The sequence below is a fragment of the Bacillus rossius genome, chromosome 17 (genome assembly GCF_032445375.1).
Source record: "Bacillus rossius redtenbacheri isolate Brsri chromosome 17, Brsri_v3, whole genome shotgun sequence".
In the NCBI taxonomy this organism is placed as follows: domain Eukaryota; kingdom Metazoa; phylum Arthropoda; class Insecta; order Phasmatodea; family Bacillidae; genus Bacillus; species Bacillus rossius.
In genome coordinates this window covers 8,884,051-8,900,857 of record NC_086344.1, presented here as the reverse complement: position 1 = coordinate 8,900,857, position 16,807 = coordinate 8,884,051, and the positions used below count along the sequence as shown (strand labels likewise).

General features: G+C 42.6%; 1 protein-coding gene across 1 annotated transcript in view; it reads right to left on the bottom strand.

Annotated features, from left to right (window-relative positions):
• Positions 1-16,807, bottom strand: part of LOC134540850 (importin-4-like) — a 150,766-nt gene that overhangs the window by 121,889 nt on the left and 12,070 nt on the right. Inside the window, exons 2-3 of the mRNA XM_063383847.1 lie at positions 8,659-9,006; positions 3,744-3,929 (exon numbers count right to left, since the gene is read on the bottom strand). Of these exons, the coding sequence (XP_063239917.1) occupies positions 3,744-3,929; positions 8,659-9,006 (534 nt within the window). The remainder of the gene's footprint in view (positions 1-3,743; positions 3,930-8,658; positions 9,007-16,807) is intronic.

The following is a 16,807-nucleotide window of genomic DNA, read 5'->3' as shown; positions in this document are numbered from 1 at the left end:
CGAAGGGGCGAAGCAGACTGCAACCTGTTCGCTGCGCTCTCACGCGAGTCGTAGGCGAACTAAAATCGCAATCGCACTGCGACTGCTGCCAAGGTCGATTGTGACAAGCTGTCTCTTATGGGAGGGATGAGTATTGCACTCTGGTGGCCAAGACGAGAACCTGTCTGGAGGGTCACAGAAACGTCCGCTAGAGTGCAGTGGGCGCGCTCGCGACCAGCGCTCAGAGCAGGGTTAGGGATTTTTCCCGCCGCTAGACTTCGCTGAGGGCTCTGTTTGACAAGTGGGAATGTCCTTGGGGAGACCAGGTCTCCGCCCGGGGTTCACTGGGGGTCGTTGCTCCGGGTTTGAGTTCTCGTGAAGCCACAGGTGGGTGTTGAGGGGAGGGGGGTTTAAATTTGCTAAGTCGCCTGGGAAAGGCGTCATGTGGACTGTCTCGAGGCGTCGCCCCTGGCTGTAACTTGGTCCAGAGGCGTGCTTGCAAAACCCTTACGTATGCTTGCCTCCGAGAAATGAAAGTTGCTAGCAGTGGGGTTGGGGTAGCGTTCGCTAACCCGAAAGTCGTTCCGTTACATAGGGAAGGCGTGACGCGAACCGCGGCCGGGATGCTGCGATCGCAAATCGTCAGCAAACAGTATCTGTTTGAAGCCTGCGAACAAGCACAGGTGCACTGGGTTGCACAAGATTACGTCGGAGTGTAGAGTAATGGAAACAAAATTTAATAAAATAAAAATTACAAATTTATTATTTGGTTTCCTTCTTTAAAAATTAAAAATTAAATTTAAATTCGTACGTTTGTGCCTGAAAGTGGCCCTGAATCGGCACAATTTATTATATATAACACATCCTTGCATGCATGATTTATAAAAAAACAAAAAGTGTTAATATTTTATTTTGGTGCCTGTTATTATTCTTAGTCTAAATCAACATAATCTAAAATACAATCTAAAGCATGACTCATTGTCACATTCCGCCTGAGCCGAGCGTGCAAGCGAGAGCGCGGAACAAGCGATACAGAGGCACGATCGGCTTGTGATGCATCCATCTCTCTTCCACTCCATCGGCCGATGCGTCCAAGTAGAAGAGAGACAGCGGCAGCACACAACCTACACGTGAACTGTTTTGTCAACTGTTTATAAAGTGAAGTGAAAAGTTAATATGGTTTCCATTGTTTATTACAACAATTGCGGCAAAAAAGGTAATTAATTCTTGCATTTTAAGAATTTTATTAGCGATATAATCATATATATTTTTCTTTGATTATTAACAAAAAAATAGCATCGGTCGGCGAGTGCAGTAATGATAGTTTATGTTAAAATTTTGACTAAAAAATTATCATCTCATGTAAACAAACGTATAAAAAGTCAACTGCTTTTATTTAGTATTCAATGAAAAAAATGATCGTGCGTAGCTATGTAAGATTAAAAATTAATGTTTAACCTCACACATGTCATAACAATGTGTCTAAAATGACAAGTTGAACTGGCCAACCACCGTGCGAGAAAATCTTCTATAATATCAAACAGGTTAAGGCGGGCTTTTCAAAAGCAGCAATTTAAAAAATTTGATTTATTTGTCCAATTTCGTCATTTCAAATTAACAATTTACTGACATTGATTTGATTTCAGTTTATTTCTATAACTAATTGTTCGTGATTATATTTAAACAATTTATTTAAATTAAATTTGCAAAAACTGTAAATAATAATTGAAAATTAAAAATAATGTTTTTAACAAGAGTTTAAAAATATTTATGTTTAATGACAAGTTAACGCAGTTATATCAAGCAAGTTTTGGCGGGCCTTTCAAAAGCATAAGTTTCATGAATTTGATTTATGATTTCAATTTCATCGTTTTAAATTAACACTTCATTAACATTCATTTGATTAAAGTTTATTTCTAAAAAAAATTGCTCATAATTATTTTTAAACAAATAATTCACATTAAACTTGCAAAAATTTAAAAAATCAAATCATGGATGAATTTAATTAAGTGTATTGATTCGTATTTAATTACATGTATTTTCATTTAGCTCAAAGCTAATTTAAAAAAAAATCACAAGTTATCAAATTTTAATTAACAATGGATCAAGTACTTTTCATCAATATTTTCTTATGACATATCACGTAAAATTATCATCCGTAAACCGACTTTGCAGACAACCCCCTTTTTTTATTAACTAGAATTTCATTATCTCACATAGTGAAAACAATAAATCCATCAAATCTTGCAGTAATTCACAGTTGAACATGAAAATTTTGGTTCATAAGTAAAAGATGTTAATGTTGAAGCATCTCAAACTGTCCACTTTTTTACAGTGAGATTTTCTTACACACTTCAATTATGGACATTAATAATCACGTGTTAAAATTATATTAATTTTTAGATTTTCATTGGAAATAATTCTATTAAAAGAATATAACTATTTTCGCTATGATTGTTTATGTTTAGAAAAAAGAATCGGAAGTAATGTTTGGAAATTCAGTGTGGATAAGTTAAAACAAACATCACTGAACATGCACAAAGTCGCCATGTTTATAGGTATTTGGTACGTTGCTTTAAAATTATTTTAATACGGGCACAGTAAGCCAATGTTTTTTTCAAGTAAAAATCTCATTTTAAAACTTTTGATTATGCATAATACATTAAAGTTTAAAGGGGGAAATATCAAAATGAACTTAATTTTCATGTTCACGTCACCAAAGTATTGGTTCATGGCCATATGGTTCACCATGGGGAAAAAAAACAACAGTTTACAATAGCAAACATATAAACTTATAGTAAAAAAGTAACTCTATTCCCTAACAACTTTCATTGTTCCGTCTAAACTTTTCCAATGGTTTGCTAGTAAACGCATCACTGTCGCAACATAAATCACGAGAAATGATTTCGCATAAAGTGGGCAAGTAATGCATTAGTACTGTAGAAAAAATTACTTTGAAATTAAAAAAAAATACGTTAATCACGGAAATTAGTAAATCCTGGGTACGTAAAAATGAGGTTCTGCCGTATTAAGATTTGTGACATGACCACCAACATACAGTTTTTATGGCGGGCACGAAAAAAACTAGAAACAAAAGACAATCATTAAAAAATACACGAATGTACAAATTCACACAGGGGTATAGTAATGGCAAGCAAGTCTGCACCACGCACAGGTGGGGAAGCCTATGATGTACATTCTGTATTGCACAGACCCGAACAAGCCCGAATATCTACCTTCGGCCAACGTCGGGATAATTTTTTTCTGTAGACTCAAAATATTAACACGAGGATGATTCAAGGTTGAAGGCATAGTTTGATTTATGGATACGCAAACAAACTGATTATTGATGTTGAAGGGGTAATTATCTTAACTAGTCCTTCTTCATTAAAAAAAAAATAAAAAAAAAAAATTATTATTTCGTGCTACAAAATTTCCTCTATTAAACACATTTTGTGAAGATAAGAGGTTAATTAGGTTAGTATAGCTACATTTAAAAAAAAATGGGAGATTGTGTAAATGTTTTGTTAGGTCACGATAGCTACATATTAAATTAGAAATTCCTAAACAGTAAACAACCATTAAAATGATTTGACAGTATTTTTAATGTAGCTATACTAACCTAACATAACCAACCATCCACAATTTTGTAAAGTAATAAACAAAAAAACTGACGAAGTTGGCCGAAGGTAGATATAAGGTAGATATTAATTCGGGCTTGTTCGGGTCTGCACAGGCGGGCAGGAGGGGGAGCGAGCGCCCACCTTCTGGTCGGACTCGAGCAGCGGCACGAGGTGCACCATGGTGAGCAGGGCGTGGTAGCCGAGCGGGCAGGCGGGGCTCTGCAGGCGGCCGAGCGTGGCCCCCAGAGCGCACACCAGCTGCGGGGCGTGCGGCAGGAACTGGTCCGCAGACACCTCCGTGATCACGCTCAGCGTGTACATCCCCAGCTGCAATACACAACGACACACACCAGCTCAGTTCCCCACAAGCTACCCACTTCCTGCACAGTTACCAAACAACACACCTCATTTATCTGCATCTCACAGATAATCCCTGTCAGATATGCCAATTTTTATATGTAATGTTCACATAAAATCGACAATTGAACACTACATCTTTACACAAACAAAGACTGTTTAGCGCACGATAATACACCTTAACATGCTTCAATCAAATTTCGATACACGTTCAAAACAGAAGAAAGTTGACGAAATCATTGTTATTTTTATGTTTTTTTTTAATGACTTGCAAACAATGTAGGGAATGTATGCTATGTGATTTTGATTCAAAATTTGATATGCTGTTAATACAATGATATTGCAAGGACATGGTGACCTCTACCTGATGCAGTATGCCAGTATGGTATAGAGGGTGTAGTACTGTACTACTACAAAAACAAAACAATGGTAAAATTAACGATGATGGTGTTTAATGCATATTAATTACTAATAATAGCTTCAAGTAAGAATTGCAAAGTATTCTAAATGTAAAAACATTTTTCAATAATAAAGTAGGTACGACCGTTAGTACTTAAAGTATTGAAATACGGCTTCTCAGACTTTACAATTTTGCTAAAGCCGATCTGCCATGACGATTTTAAACTTATTATGCAGGAAATTTTCTTCAGAGTGTTTTAATATGTCTAATGTAAAAATCTGCAAAAAAAAATTGTGCTTATGTAACATCCATAACACTAATCCTACGGATTTTGTATACCTGAACACCCAGAGAGGTGCTGAGATAAGTTTTAAAATGTTTGATATTACTATGCACGATTCTGTTATTTTTCACACTGTCACTTTCAAAAGAAACTTTTATTGTACTTTAAAAAAAAAAATTTAAAATTAATGTGGCAATATGAAAAATTTGTGTTTCTATAACTTTAAAATTCAAACTCTGTAAATACATTCAGAAAAAAAAACCTAAACTAACTGTAGCTAATTTTTTTTACAATAGTTCTCTTTTTGCAATGCATAGTGCAGTTTAAAGGTGTGTCTACAAATGCGTGATGAACCAATTTCAAACCTTTCTCAGGACTGATTACGTAAATTTTCTCAAGCTAATTATTTTTTACATATAATAAGCAGAATTAAAATATATTATAAAATATATCTACTAACTGCTAGAATATGTCAATTTTTATGTTCGAAAGCTAAAATATTTTCTGATATAATTTCCATGTTGAGTGGACAGTTGCTAGAATATTTTATGATTAATGCGTGAGCTTAACATAAGTTATTCATTGTAAAAATATATTAAGTTCGCAAAAGGCTGCTCAAAATTTAAGTTTTGCAACTTCCAGCACAGTTGCTACTTAGTTTTAAACTTTTTGTTAGAAAGTGATTTCGCAAAAAAAGACCGGAACACACCTAATAATATTTAAAATGTAAACCACTATCCCAATGGACAGCTGGGTCTGCAAGTAGATAGGGCTGCTAAACGATAACTATGTTTAAAATGTAACTACCCATGATCAAGGGAAAGTGTAATGTTACAAATGTTCAAACCTAGTTTTTTTATTATATTAAATATTTTGGTTCTCACCATTTCAAATGAAAGCCATACAACATCCTACTTTCTGCCACTCATGTTGAATCAGAAAAGTTATAACATCAAGAACTTAAGTCTAGCAAATCTGCACATCTGACTGAGTCTTCAATACAGAAAGGATATTTCCCCACAGGAGGAGGATTTTCCAAACAATGGGTGTTTCTCACAGAAAGTGGATTTACAGTAAAGTCTGGGATTCCCTGCAGAATAGGAACTATGTAACTATTTAATAATTCTAATTTTCGAGGAGTAATTAGCTGGGCTTAAAACTTATTAAAATAATTTAAATGATAAAATCTTGATTTGCATATAATTTGTTTTTGTAAATCACAAGAAACACTAATGACCAAACTTTTCTTGTTATTAGAGTGAAATTAGACATTTCATTACAAAAAAAAATTAAGGTTATCTATTTAAAAAAAAAACATTATTTAAAAAAGAAAATTAAAAACCATTTGGTTTAACCCTTGCAGTGTTAAATTTTTTAAAGTAAATTGGTTGAATTTAAATGTTATGTTTACATGTTATGCTGGATAAGGTATGTTTGGAAATTATTACTGAAATAAGGATTCTATTCAATATTTTCAATTACCTAGTTAAACAATACTTACAATCACAATAATAATAATAATAATAATAATAATCGTCATCATCATCAACAACAATTAAAAATACATGTACAAACAAATTTCAATTTAACTTTCATATGTGTATAAAAAGTAATATTGACTCTGAAAAACTCCATTATTTTATAAATTGCTATTGATTGTTTTATTTATATTTGAATAAAAAAGATACTTATTCAACAAACATATTTTACCACCATAGGTGAACAGTTACTTTCCAATCTAGAAATACAATGTAAAATAATACTAATAAATGATTAAATGCAAAGAAATATTAATATATAATGTTAAAACTTTTGACATAATTTACTTATAAATAACTTACAACTACATGACATTGTACAAGAATCCTTACTTTTTGAATGTTACAGATAAATAGTTCAACAAACATAGTGGTATTTCAGTTGGAAATAATAATTTTTTTTTCAGGACATTGTTTTTTTTTTTCAATTTACAACAAAAAAAAAACTTTTTTCTGCAAAAATATTTATAAGTTTGTTTTGGTGTGGTAAAGCCTGAAGCAGGGTGCAACACACAGGCCTACATCACACTGGGGGCAGAAGTACCTGCTCTCTCTTCTTACCCTCTTGCCTTTATCGTCTCTCTCAGAGCAGCAAACCGTACATTGTGTTGTAGGCGTTTTCTTTTTCTCGGTTGATGGAATAATTTCCGGGAAATGGCGCTCTGTCAACCTCAGTGGATTAGGAGTAATTCCTGGCCTTCCGCCACGAGAAGACAATTCTCGGGAGTGTTATTTCTCAAACATTTTTTCTTCAAACAAGTAGCCTGTATTCTAAATGAGCAAGGCGGCCACCAAACTTCATGTAAAAAACAAATGAGTTCCACAATGCCTGTTCAAGGAGGTGGAAAAATTTTTTTTGTACATTTCCCCCCCCCCCCCCCCCCCCCCTTTTTCTGGGAATAGGGTAGTTGGCCAAATACTGGTCCTCTCAATCAACAACCCCCATGGTCTGGTTATAATCTATAACTAATTTGGGTTTCATTACCGTATCATTCCTTCTCTTCATATTTACCATCTCACTGTTGTGGATGGTCGAGAGTAAGCAGATATCCTTCTTATCTTGCCAGCGAATGACTGTTACCTTCCCACGTTGTGCTGCTACTATTTCCCCCTTCTTTAGCTTCTTCTTGTTTTACATGCTGGGAGGCATATCTTTACGAGACAATTTGACAGTTCCATGTGTCAGTCTTGCATATAATCAGCAGATCTGCCAGTTGCAGGGAGGTGTAAAAATTGTCAGTTGTGACACAGTAACCTTTGTCCAACAAAGGCTCTACCAGCACAAGAACAATTTGAGAGGACACTGAAAGATTCTCGTTTTCACTTTCAAACACCATTCCTTTCCCAGTGTAAATAATAAAATTCCAATATTAACCCCGATTTTGATTCACATAACATTTGTCTTTATGCCGAATCTCGCTCTTTTTTGGGGGATGTACTGAATCCACCCATCAGCCTTTGTACAGCATTAGGCTCTCGTCAATAGTGATATCTCTGTCAGGTGTGAACAATGCCATGAATTTTTTTAAGTGCGAGTGAGAAAGAAACTGTGATTCCCCGCCAACAGATATAAAAGCAGGGATTCCCCACTGGTCGTGGGAACTGAGTGATAACTGCTGTCTCATGGTGTGGGAGAGAGAAGGAGAATGTAAAGTCCCTGGCTCTATGGATAGAAAACTGTTTTCAATGTATGTTCTGTTTTCAATGTGAGTTCTGTTTTCCTATTGGCTTGTATCTGTAAGTGTGAATGAAGCGTGTATGTGATTGGTCGGTGAGGTCATGTGACTTATCCTCCCTGCGTGGAGGAAACGGTGGCATGAGTTCACCAGTCGTCGGGCGATCGCTGCTAGGCGAGGCCGCATTTCGGCGGCTCGCGGTTTTATCATTGGGTGTGGCCCTGTTTGAGGTCGCACTGATTCCTGTTACTTACAGCTTACAGTAAGATTTTACTGAAGAACTTAATCAACGTAATTTTTTTTTTTATTAATTTTCATCGCCTGAGCTGCGAGCATTCTACGACAGGCGAATGTATGTGTTGAGTGAATGAACAAAGTTATTGAAAGTGATTGGATTCGTCTGTGCAACATTCTAAATTGAAAATAAAACAAAAACTACAATCTGCGCTCAACATCTTTTTATTTTTGTATGTAACGAACCATTATATTGTAAGCGTCGTATTTGTTAAAAATTGTGCATCTTAATGAATAAAAGGAGTTCATAAAAAAATCATCAAAATTTAGTTTTAAAAATAAAACCATAAAATCTTGTGAATATCAATTTTTCATCAAATTAATACACTGTTTATTGTATCCCTTACATATAGTTAATGTTAACAAAAATCTGATAGTGATTATTTATGGGAAATATGTATAGTTAAAATACATATACCAGTTTTAAGCCATGAAGATAAAAACTAGAACGTAAAATTGACGATACTGTAGTGTGACCGCGGAGAGGCAGCGAACACGTAACACGTACCTCCTGGTGCGTGGGATTGTTGCTGCCGATCATCTGCTGGATGAACTGCAGCACCTCGGGCCACGTCTGGCCGGGGAACTCATGCCGCACCACCGTGCCGATGAACTGCGCGATGGCGTTCTTCACCGACTTCTCGGGCTCCGACACGAGCGCCTGCAGGATGCCGTGCTTGATGTCGCCGCGCACGTTCTCGGGCAGCCGCGCCCAGTTCCTGGCCTTGGAGAGGCGCTTGCGGAGCAGCACCGCGGCGTACTGGCGGATCTGCGGGTTCTGCGAGCCGCCCACGACCCCGCACAGCGCCGGGATCACGCCCGGGCTCTTGAACGCTTCTCGCAGCTCCTGCGTGCCCTGCGGTCGGCACATGACAAGCGGTGACTTTACAAACTGTTAACACACTGAGACGGGCGAACAGGATACCGGGAAAGGAATCGGCCCTGTCATACGGAACAGTTCTGACCACAACCAGGTAGGATTATTGAACTTGCAACATAGTTTCAACAGCTACAACAAATGTGAAAAATGAAATCCTGACTTTTCCCCGACTTACCATGACCAAAAATTCAAATTTCCGTGATTATTTTTCGAAAATAACTTTCCTTATTTTGCGATTTTCTGTAAGAAATAACAAAATACAGCCTCCACCACTCCCATAGCTGGCCTAGTATTATATTAAAAAAAAAATTTAAATTCAAACAGAACCTCGCATACACCATTTTAAAGTGTGTTTGACTAGGACTAAAACATCATCTGAAAAATAAAATTCTTTAATGTCTGGGTGATGGCTGATTGGTGCATGACATTCTGTCCTCAAATTATTATAAATTTCCAAATGTTCCCTGACGTTCCCAGAATGTGGACATCCTGGAAATAATACCTGCTATAAAACATGAACACTGCACTTAAAAGAAAAGACAGTAGATAACGATAAACTCTGAGTGAACTAAGAATACTGGCAGAGCAATAAAGTGACTTGGCGACCAAGGTCAACAGCTGGAATTCATCTGAAAAATAATTTCAAAGAGAATTGTTCAATTTTTGCCAGATTACAGAATGTTCGGAACCACAGAATACTGGGCTACAGACCTTTCAATGTAAAATCCATTAGCCTTAAGTGATTTCAGGATAATGAAGGGAACCAGACACTGTGGTGGCTTCAGGATGACTTCTCAGGAGGGTCTATTATACACGGTGGGGCCAAAGGTGTGTATCAGTTTTGAAGGACTATTAAAAAAACTGAGCAACTTACAAAAATGAGGTTTTATTTTATTGGAATCAGTATACATCATTTTTAACACGTTCTGAAGATTAAATCAGGAAGATGGTGGCCATCAGCAGCGATGCATTGATGAAGGCCATTTCAGATCTCTTCGACAGCTTTTCGGCACATCTCGGTGATTTCCTCCCGAATTCGCATCTTCGTTCTTCCAAGGTGTGAGGACAATGTTTTGAAACCCTTTCCTTGAGGTAAACCCACAGGAAGAAGTCACAAACGCTGAAATCCTCCGAGAGTGTTGGTGACTTCCCTTCGAGGTTACCTTTAAGGAAAAGGTTTTCAAATATCGTCTTCACACCTTGGAAGAACTGAAGATACGAATTCGGGAGGAAATCACCGCTATATTCCCTCGCAATGTGCTGAAAAGCGTTCGAAGAGTTCCGAAATAGCCTTCATCAATGCATTGCTGCTGATGGCCACCATCTTCCTGATGTGATCTTCAGAACTTGATGTAAAAAATGGGGATACATACGGATTCCAATAAAATAAACATCTTTTCTGTAAGTTGCTCCATTTTTTTTAATAGTCCTTCAAAACTGATACACACCTTTGGCCCCACCCTGTACAAAGAAAAAATGCAGTTTTCAGTTGTTAGAGATGAATCTTGCTCATTTTCCTAACGCACCACGCACCCGCACTGTGGCTCTTTTGAGTGGCCCTGTGTGAAGGAGCGTCTGAGATAGGATTGGAATATTAAAAAAATGTATGGGCCAAATTACCGTTATTTAATAGTCTCTAAAAACTTTTGATAAAAGAAAAGTTTAACACATGAATTAAAGTATTTAAGTTAACATAAATATAACCTACAGTGTTTCCCATTACCCTACCACACCATATGAAAAAATGAGACAAAGAAGTGACAAAATGCATTGGTGGCGGGAGAAGCAAGTACCCAGAGAAAACCCACGGCACACTGCAACGTCAGTCACATTTCTCAATTGCGACAAAATCTGAGTTTGTCAACACAAACATAGTGGAAGAACATTAATTTTGCGAACAAAGCAAAGTTTTGTATGGACCCAGGCCTTGGTCTATTTCTGCTCAACTGTAAACTACAGCTCGATTCCTCTCTTTGCTAATCATGCACAAACATAAGGAGTTAATCTATTTTGAATCATGCTTACTATCAGGCGGTTTGGTAGTTTGTTTTACACTTCGTTGACACAGGGTTTACTTAATTTTCCAACAGCAAACCCTTTTGTAGCACTTTTTTTATTTAAATGAAAACTTGTATTTAATATACCTATATACATTGCTTCAAAGCAGGGGAAAAATTTTTTGTTTAAATTTTTTTTGCCTCAAAAAAATTGATATTTCAGGGCCACTTTTAAGGAGTATTAACTTTTTTTTTTGATGGTTCGAGGAAATATTACCTTAATTTATCTAGTTGTTTGTGTGTAGGTCCATGCTCCTTTTGTAGGTCTGTGTATATGTATGTAGATCTGTGTATATGTATGTAGGTCTGTGTACATGTATGTAGGTCTGTGTACATGTATGTAGGTCTGTGTACATGTATGTAGATCTGTGTACATGTATGTAGGTCTGTGTACATGTATGTAGGTCTGTGTATATGTATGTATGTATGTATAAGTACATGCACATGAATGTGTATGTGTGTTTTGTGTTGGTTTGTGTGTATCACTATAAACTTAGGTCTGTCTTACTGATTTTAATTAAATATTATTTGGAGTTTTAAATTTTCTATATTTGGTCAAAATTAAATTACCAAACACCATTATTTTAACTATGTAAGCCCTAAACTGACCAATTCTGAAATAGCTTGCCAAAATATTCAGTGCTTCAAAACATTTAAGTGATTGTAATAATATATGACCTTTGGACAATGTTGAATAATGCATTCTCAATAAAACAAATTTTGCTTAACATTGGTTAGACACACTTTAATTTGGACATACATCAAATAATCAGAAATAATGTAAGGAATATGTATGACCAGCATTAAAATGGCCAACAAATGTATCATCACAATGTTTAATAAGAATAATTCTTAACATTTGTTGAAGATTAACGATTTACCCTGTTTGATAAATCATCAAATAAAACCCAAATTACTTGGCTTATTTTAATAAAATTTTAAGTCTAGTCATTCAAAAATATTTTCTTTAAAAACTAATAGTGCAAAATGTTAGTTGACCTTTATTAGACATTAGCTTAAACCGTAAATTACATTACCTACAGTCAACATTCATGGTGCAAGGAATCCTGGGTAAGAAATAGATTTGGTACCTAGTTTTTGGGTGAAAACTTATTGGAACACTTATTATCAACAAGTTTCATTGAGATTAATATTTTAATTTGTAATTAAAATATGTCTGATATTCAAGAGTGTTATTAAAAATATCCTCATGTAATTATATGATCTAAGTGCAAAATTATTAACTTACAGTTTTTAATATAAGTAAAACACTTTCACTGCAATTAGGCAAATTTATAAGTTTTAGTATTGTATTTATTATCAGTACTATCAGAAAGAATTCATACTTGCAGGTCACGATCAAAGAAATTAGTTCTTAAATTTCTCTCAAATAATTGGAAAAGAATGAATTTTATCGTTGGACAGTAAAACTTTCTGTGTGGGAATTTGAACTGGCAGTACCTCAGTGTTAAAATTTCCATAATTTAGAAATTTAACCATAGAACCGATAGTAGCTTCAAGACAAAATTATTTACAAACTGTACGTCAGTATAGTTTAGGATTATAGATAGATTAAAAATACTTTGTATGGACTTCAACATCATTTTAAATTTGCCGTCGTCCGGGGTCTCGGGCTCGAGTCCCGGTGTGGCTCCTAGTGGGAAAAGGCGGTTCTTGATCTGTGTTGTCCGGGTGGGCGCCAGACTAGCTCGTCTCTAGTCGTGAATTTGGGGTCGTGGATGTATGTGCCCCTGCGTGGCCCACTAGGGCCGGCGGCGGTGTTGCGTGAGATGATTTTAAATAAGAGACGTGGAGTTGAGGTGGCGGTGTCGTACCTTTTACTCAGAGGAGCGAGTCGTACACGATACAACACTCTACAGAGGTCCCCGGGGGGTTTTACTTGTTATTCCGTGGCGCCGTATTGTTTGTGTTCCGCGTTACGTGGCCTCGGATGCTGTTATGTCTCAGACGTCTCACTGGGTACGCAGGTAACGTAATTTCGTAACACAAAGGCGGGACACAAAATACACTGAATTAAGGGGGCGCGTACAGGTTACGTGACACTCGTTACTCGGGTAACGTAAGTTAGCAATACAAAATACGGGATACAAAAATACACTGAATTAAGGGGGTGCACACAAGTTACGTGGCACTCGTTACTCGGGTAACGTAAGTTAGCAGTACAAAATACGGGATACAAAAATACACTGAATTAAGGGGCGGGCGATTGGAGACGGCCAATCCCGTATGCAAATGTCTCGGCGCGGGTGTTGTGCCCACTGTGGTGAAACACGCACCGCAATTAAGTTTGTCCAAGTTCCCTTGCGGGTTTGTGGTCAGCGCCGTGCGCGTGACCTTAAACAAAGTTCTGTACGTTGCGGGAGACGGCCCGTGCCGTATGCTGAAGAGCAGCCCCGCTGACCAAGTGTGGTACGGGGTGTCCTTAAGTTGATGCGGCCGGATTAGGTCCGGGACCGAAAAAAGGGACCGGGTACTCACGGAGAGGTTAAGTAATAAAAGGGGTTTGGTTAATTAGTGACTATATTTACCGGACGTTACTTTCAATGTAGACAAAGGATGTTGCCTCTCCGTGGGACGTAGGTCCGCCCCGGTCCATGAGCTGCGCTGAACTGCCGAACTGGCATGGCGTCCGAGGGAGGCTCGGCCTCTCTCGCGCCAGGCGTGACCTCATTACGCTAGACTCCAAACGGGTGTGTCTGGAAGAGATTTTATTGTCGCTAAAATCCTCATTTAATGTTTCAGGAGGAATGGGTACGGTTCTTCTCTTGTCTACTCAGGTTTCCGCGGCTTTGTCTTTAATTGCTGTTCGGGTCGCCTGACTCGGGTGGGCCATGGCCAGGGGTGTGTTCCGTTAGCGGGAGCGTATACTGGCGGGTGCAGGTCGGGCTCTGGGGTGGTCGTCGGCCAGACGACGTCAAACGCCCCCCCCCTGTGAAGCCCGACCTTGCGCCGCTTATGGTCCCGCTAACATGGGGCCACCCCTAGCTCCGGCCGCTCCATCCCGTCGTGGTTAGCGGCTCAGCAGCTGGTTGGCTCCGCGTACTGGACCTGGTGATCAAGGCCGACTGGGTCAACGTGCGCGCCGCCCCGGTTGCCGTCGTGGCAGGCGTGCCGGGGGCGGCGTCGTGGCGCCTGTGCGGGGTCAGCGGCTGATAGGGTCAGCGCACTGGACCTGGTGATCGTGGCCGACTGGGCCAACGTGCGCGCCGCCCCGGTTGCCGTCGTGGCAGGCGTGCCGGGGGCGGCGTCGCAGCGCCTGTGCGGGGTCTGCGGCTGATAGGGTCAGCGCACTGGACCTGGTGATCGTGGCCAACTGGGCCAACGTGCGCGCCGCCCCGGTTGCCGTCGTGGCAGACGTGCCGGGGGCGGCGTCGTGGCGCCTGGGCGGGGTCAGCGGCTGATAGGGTCAGCGCACTGGACCTGGTGATCGTGGCCGACTGGGCCAGCGTGCGCGCCGCCCCGGTTGCCGTCGTGGCAGGCGTGCCGGGGGCGGCGTCGTGGCGCCGGTGTGTGGTCAGCGGCTGGTAGGGCCAGCGCACTGGATCTGGTTTTCGTGGCCAACTGGGCCAACGTGCGCACCGCCCCGGTTGCCGTCGTGGCAGACGTGCCGGGGGCGGCGTCGTGGCGCCTGGGTGGGGTCAGCGGCTGATAGGGTCAGCGCACTGGACCTGGTGATCGTGGCCGACTGGGCCAGCGTGCGCGCCGCCCCGGTTGCCGTCGTGGCAGGCGTGCCGGGGGCGGCGTCGTGGTGCCGGTGTGTGGTCAGCGGCTGGTAGGGCCAGCGCACTGGACCTGGTGATCGTGGCCGACTGGGCCAACGTGCGCGCCGCCCCGGTTGCCGTCGTGGCAGGCGTGCCGGGGGCGGCGTCATGGCGCCTCCTAGCTCCGGCAACAGCTCCACCCGGGTGGTGCTCGCGGTGGCCGCAGTTGGTAGGGCCCGAGCACCTGTCCCGGGTCGTCCCACGCCGAACATCCGGGGGTCGACTCGTCGAGGTGGCCTTGCGGCTGACAGGCTCCGCGCCCTGTTCCCAGGTCGTAGTCGGCCAGGCGAACTGGAGGTCTGTGGGCCCGTCGGGGTCGTTCCGCGGGCTCGCTGGCGGGTTCGCTTGTCCCCAGTCGATGTCCCGGTCCGCGGAGGTCCTCCTTCGGCGGCGGTTGACAGTTCGTGGACTGGTACGGGGTCCGTTCCCGTTCGGGTATGGCGGCTGATGCTGAGGCGGCGATCTCCGAGTCGGTCTCTCCGGGTTGCGTGACGATCGGCGTTGGCCCGTCGTCGTTGCATGCATCGGATTGACCTATGCTGTGCGACAGCTCGGCGATCTCCACGGCCTCTTCGTCCTTGCCCCGTGGGTAGTATTGCGGTGGGGGGCTCTCGTACACCACGCTCCCCTCCCAAGGTACTACTGCCGTCTCCGGTGCGTCCTCGTGGACCTCTTCCGGCTCGTCTGGCACGTCGTGGGCGGGGTCGCCCCCGGTGTCCCCCGTGGCCGTGCTAAGTGCGTAATCGTCGAGGTACGTCGGCGGGCGCCGCCACCGCCGTGGTTGTGACCTCGTCTCGTCGTCTGACGCGGCCTCTGCGGGTGATGTCACGGGCGTGTCCGCGGGTTCGTCGCGGGGCCTGTTGGACGTGGTGTTCGTGAACACCAGGGTGCGGTATGGGCGCGGTTCGGGTCGGCTCCTAGCGGGGGTCGCTTCTGGCGAGTCGTCCTCTTCCTGGACTACGTCGCTCTCCGGCGTACGGCGTCCATTTTCGTCCGGAGTGGGGGGTCCTGCGTCTCCGTCTGGGTTCCTCTCCCCAGGTAGGGCGGTGAGCCGGATGTCGTCCCTGTGCACCTTCTTCAGGCGCCGTCCCTCCGTGCGGACTAAGTACGTCGTCCTGCCTAGTCGTCGCCGTACCGTGTATGGCCCGCCCCAGCGCGGGGCCAGTCCCGCGCAATAGTTGCGGGGTGCGGCTGAAAGTGGGTGTAGTCGCGTGAACACCTGATCGCCGACCTGCACGGCGGGTGGAGGATGATCTGTGGTTGGGGTGATCCGGTTGGCGTACCTCTCCTGTCTACGTCTTGCCTCGTCGTGCAGAGTCACCCGTCGTTGGTCACGTTCCTCCGTCGTCTCGTCGGGGTGTGGAGTGCCGTGTGTGGCCCATTCTCCCGGTAAGGGCAGGTTGTGGCCCTGTATCATTTCGGCCGGTGTGCGGCCGGTTGCGGCGTTGGTGCGGCGTCGTACACAGAAGAGGGCGTCAGCCACGTGCAGGTCCCACTGCGTGTGGTCCGCCCCCAGCCGGATCCGGAGCTGTGCCTTCAGTTCCTGGTTCCGGCGCTCTGTCGGGTTCGCTCTCGGGTGGTAGGCGGGCGTCGTGTGGTGCTCGATCTGGTGTTCGTCGCACCAGCCCTTCCAATGTCGCCCCAGGAACTGACTGGCGTTGTCCGTCAACACCGACTGGGGGTATCCCCAACGTGACAGGAATTCCCTGGTCAGCAGGCTGATGATGGTAGGTGTGCGCACGTTCCCGCATGGATACGCCTCCGTCCACCGCGTGAAGAGGTCTGTCACGACGAGGAGGAAGCGTTTGCCGCGCGGCGTGCGGGGGTAGGGGCCCATTACGTCTAAGGCTATCGTTTGGAAGGCGGTGGTGGGTTCCCTGGGTCGTTGTTGCTCCTCGCCGTCACGCCGCCTCGCTTTCCTCGCCTGACAGACCTCGC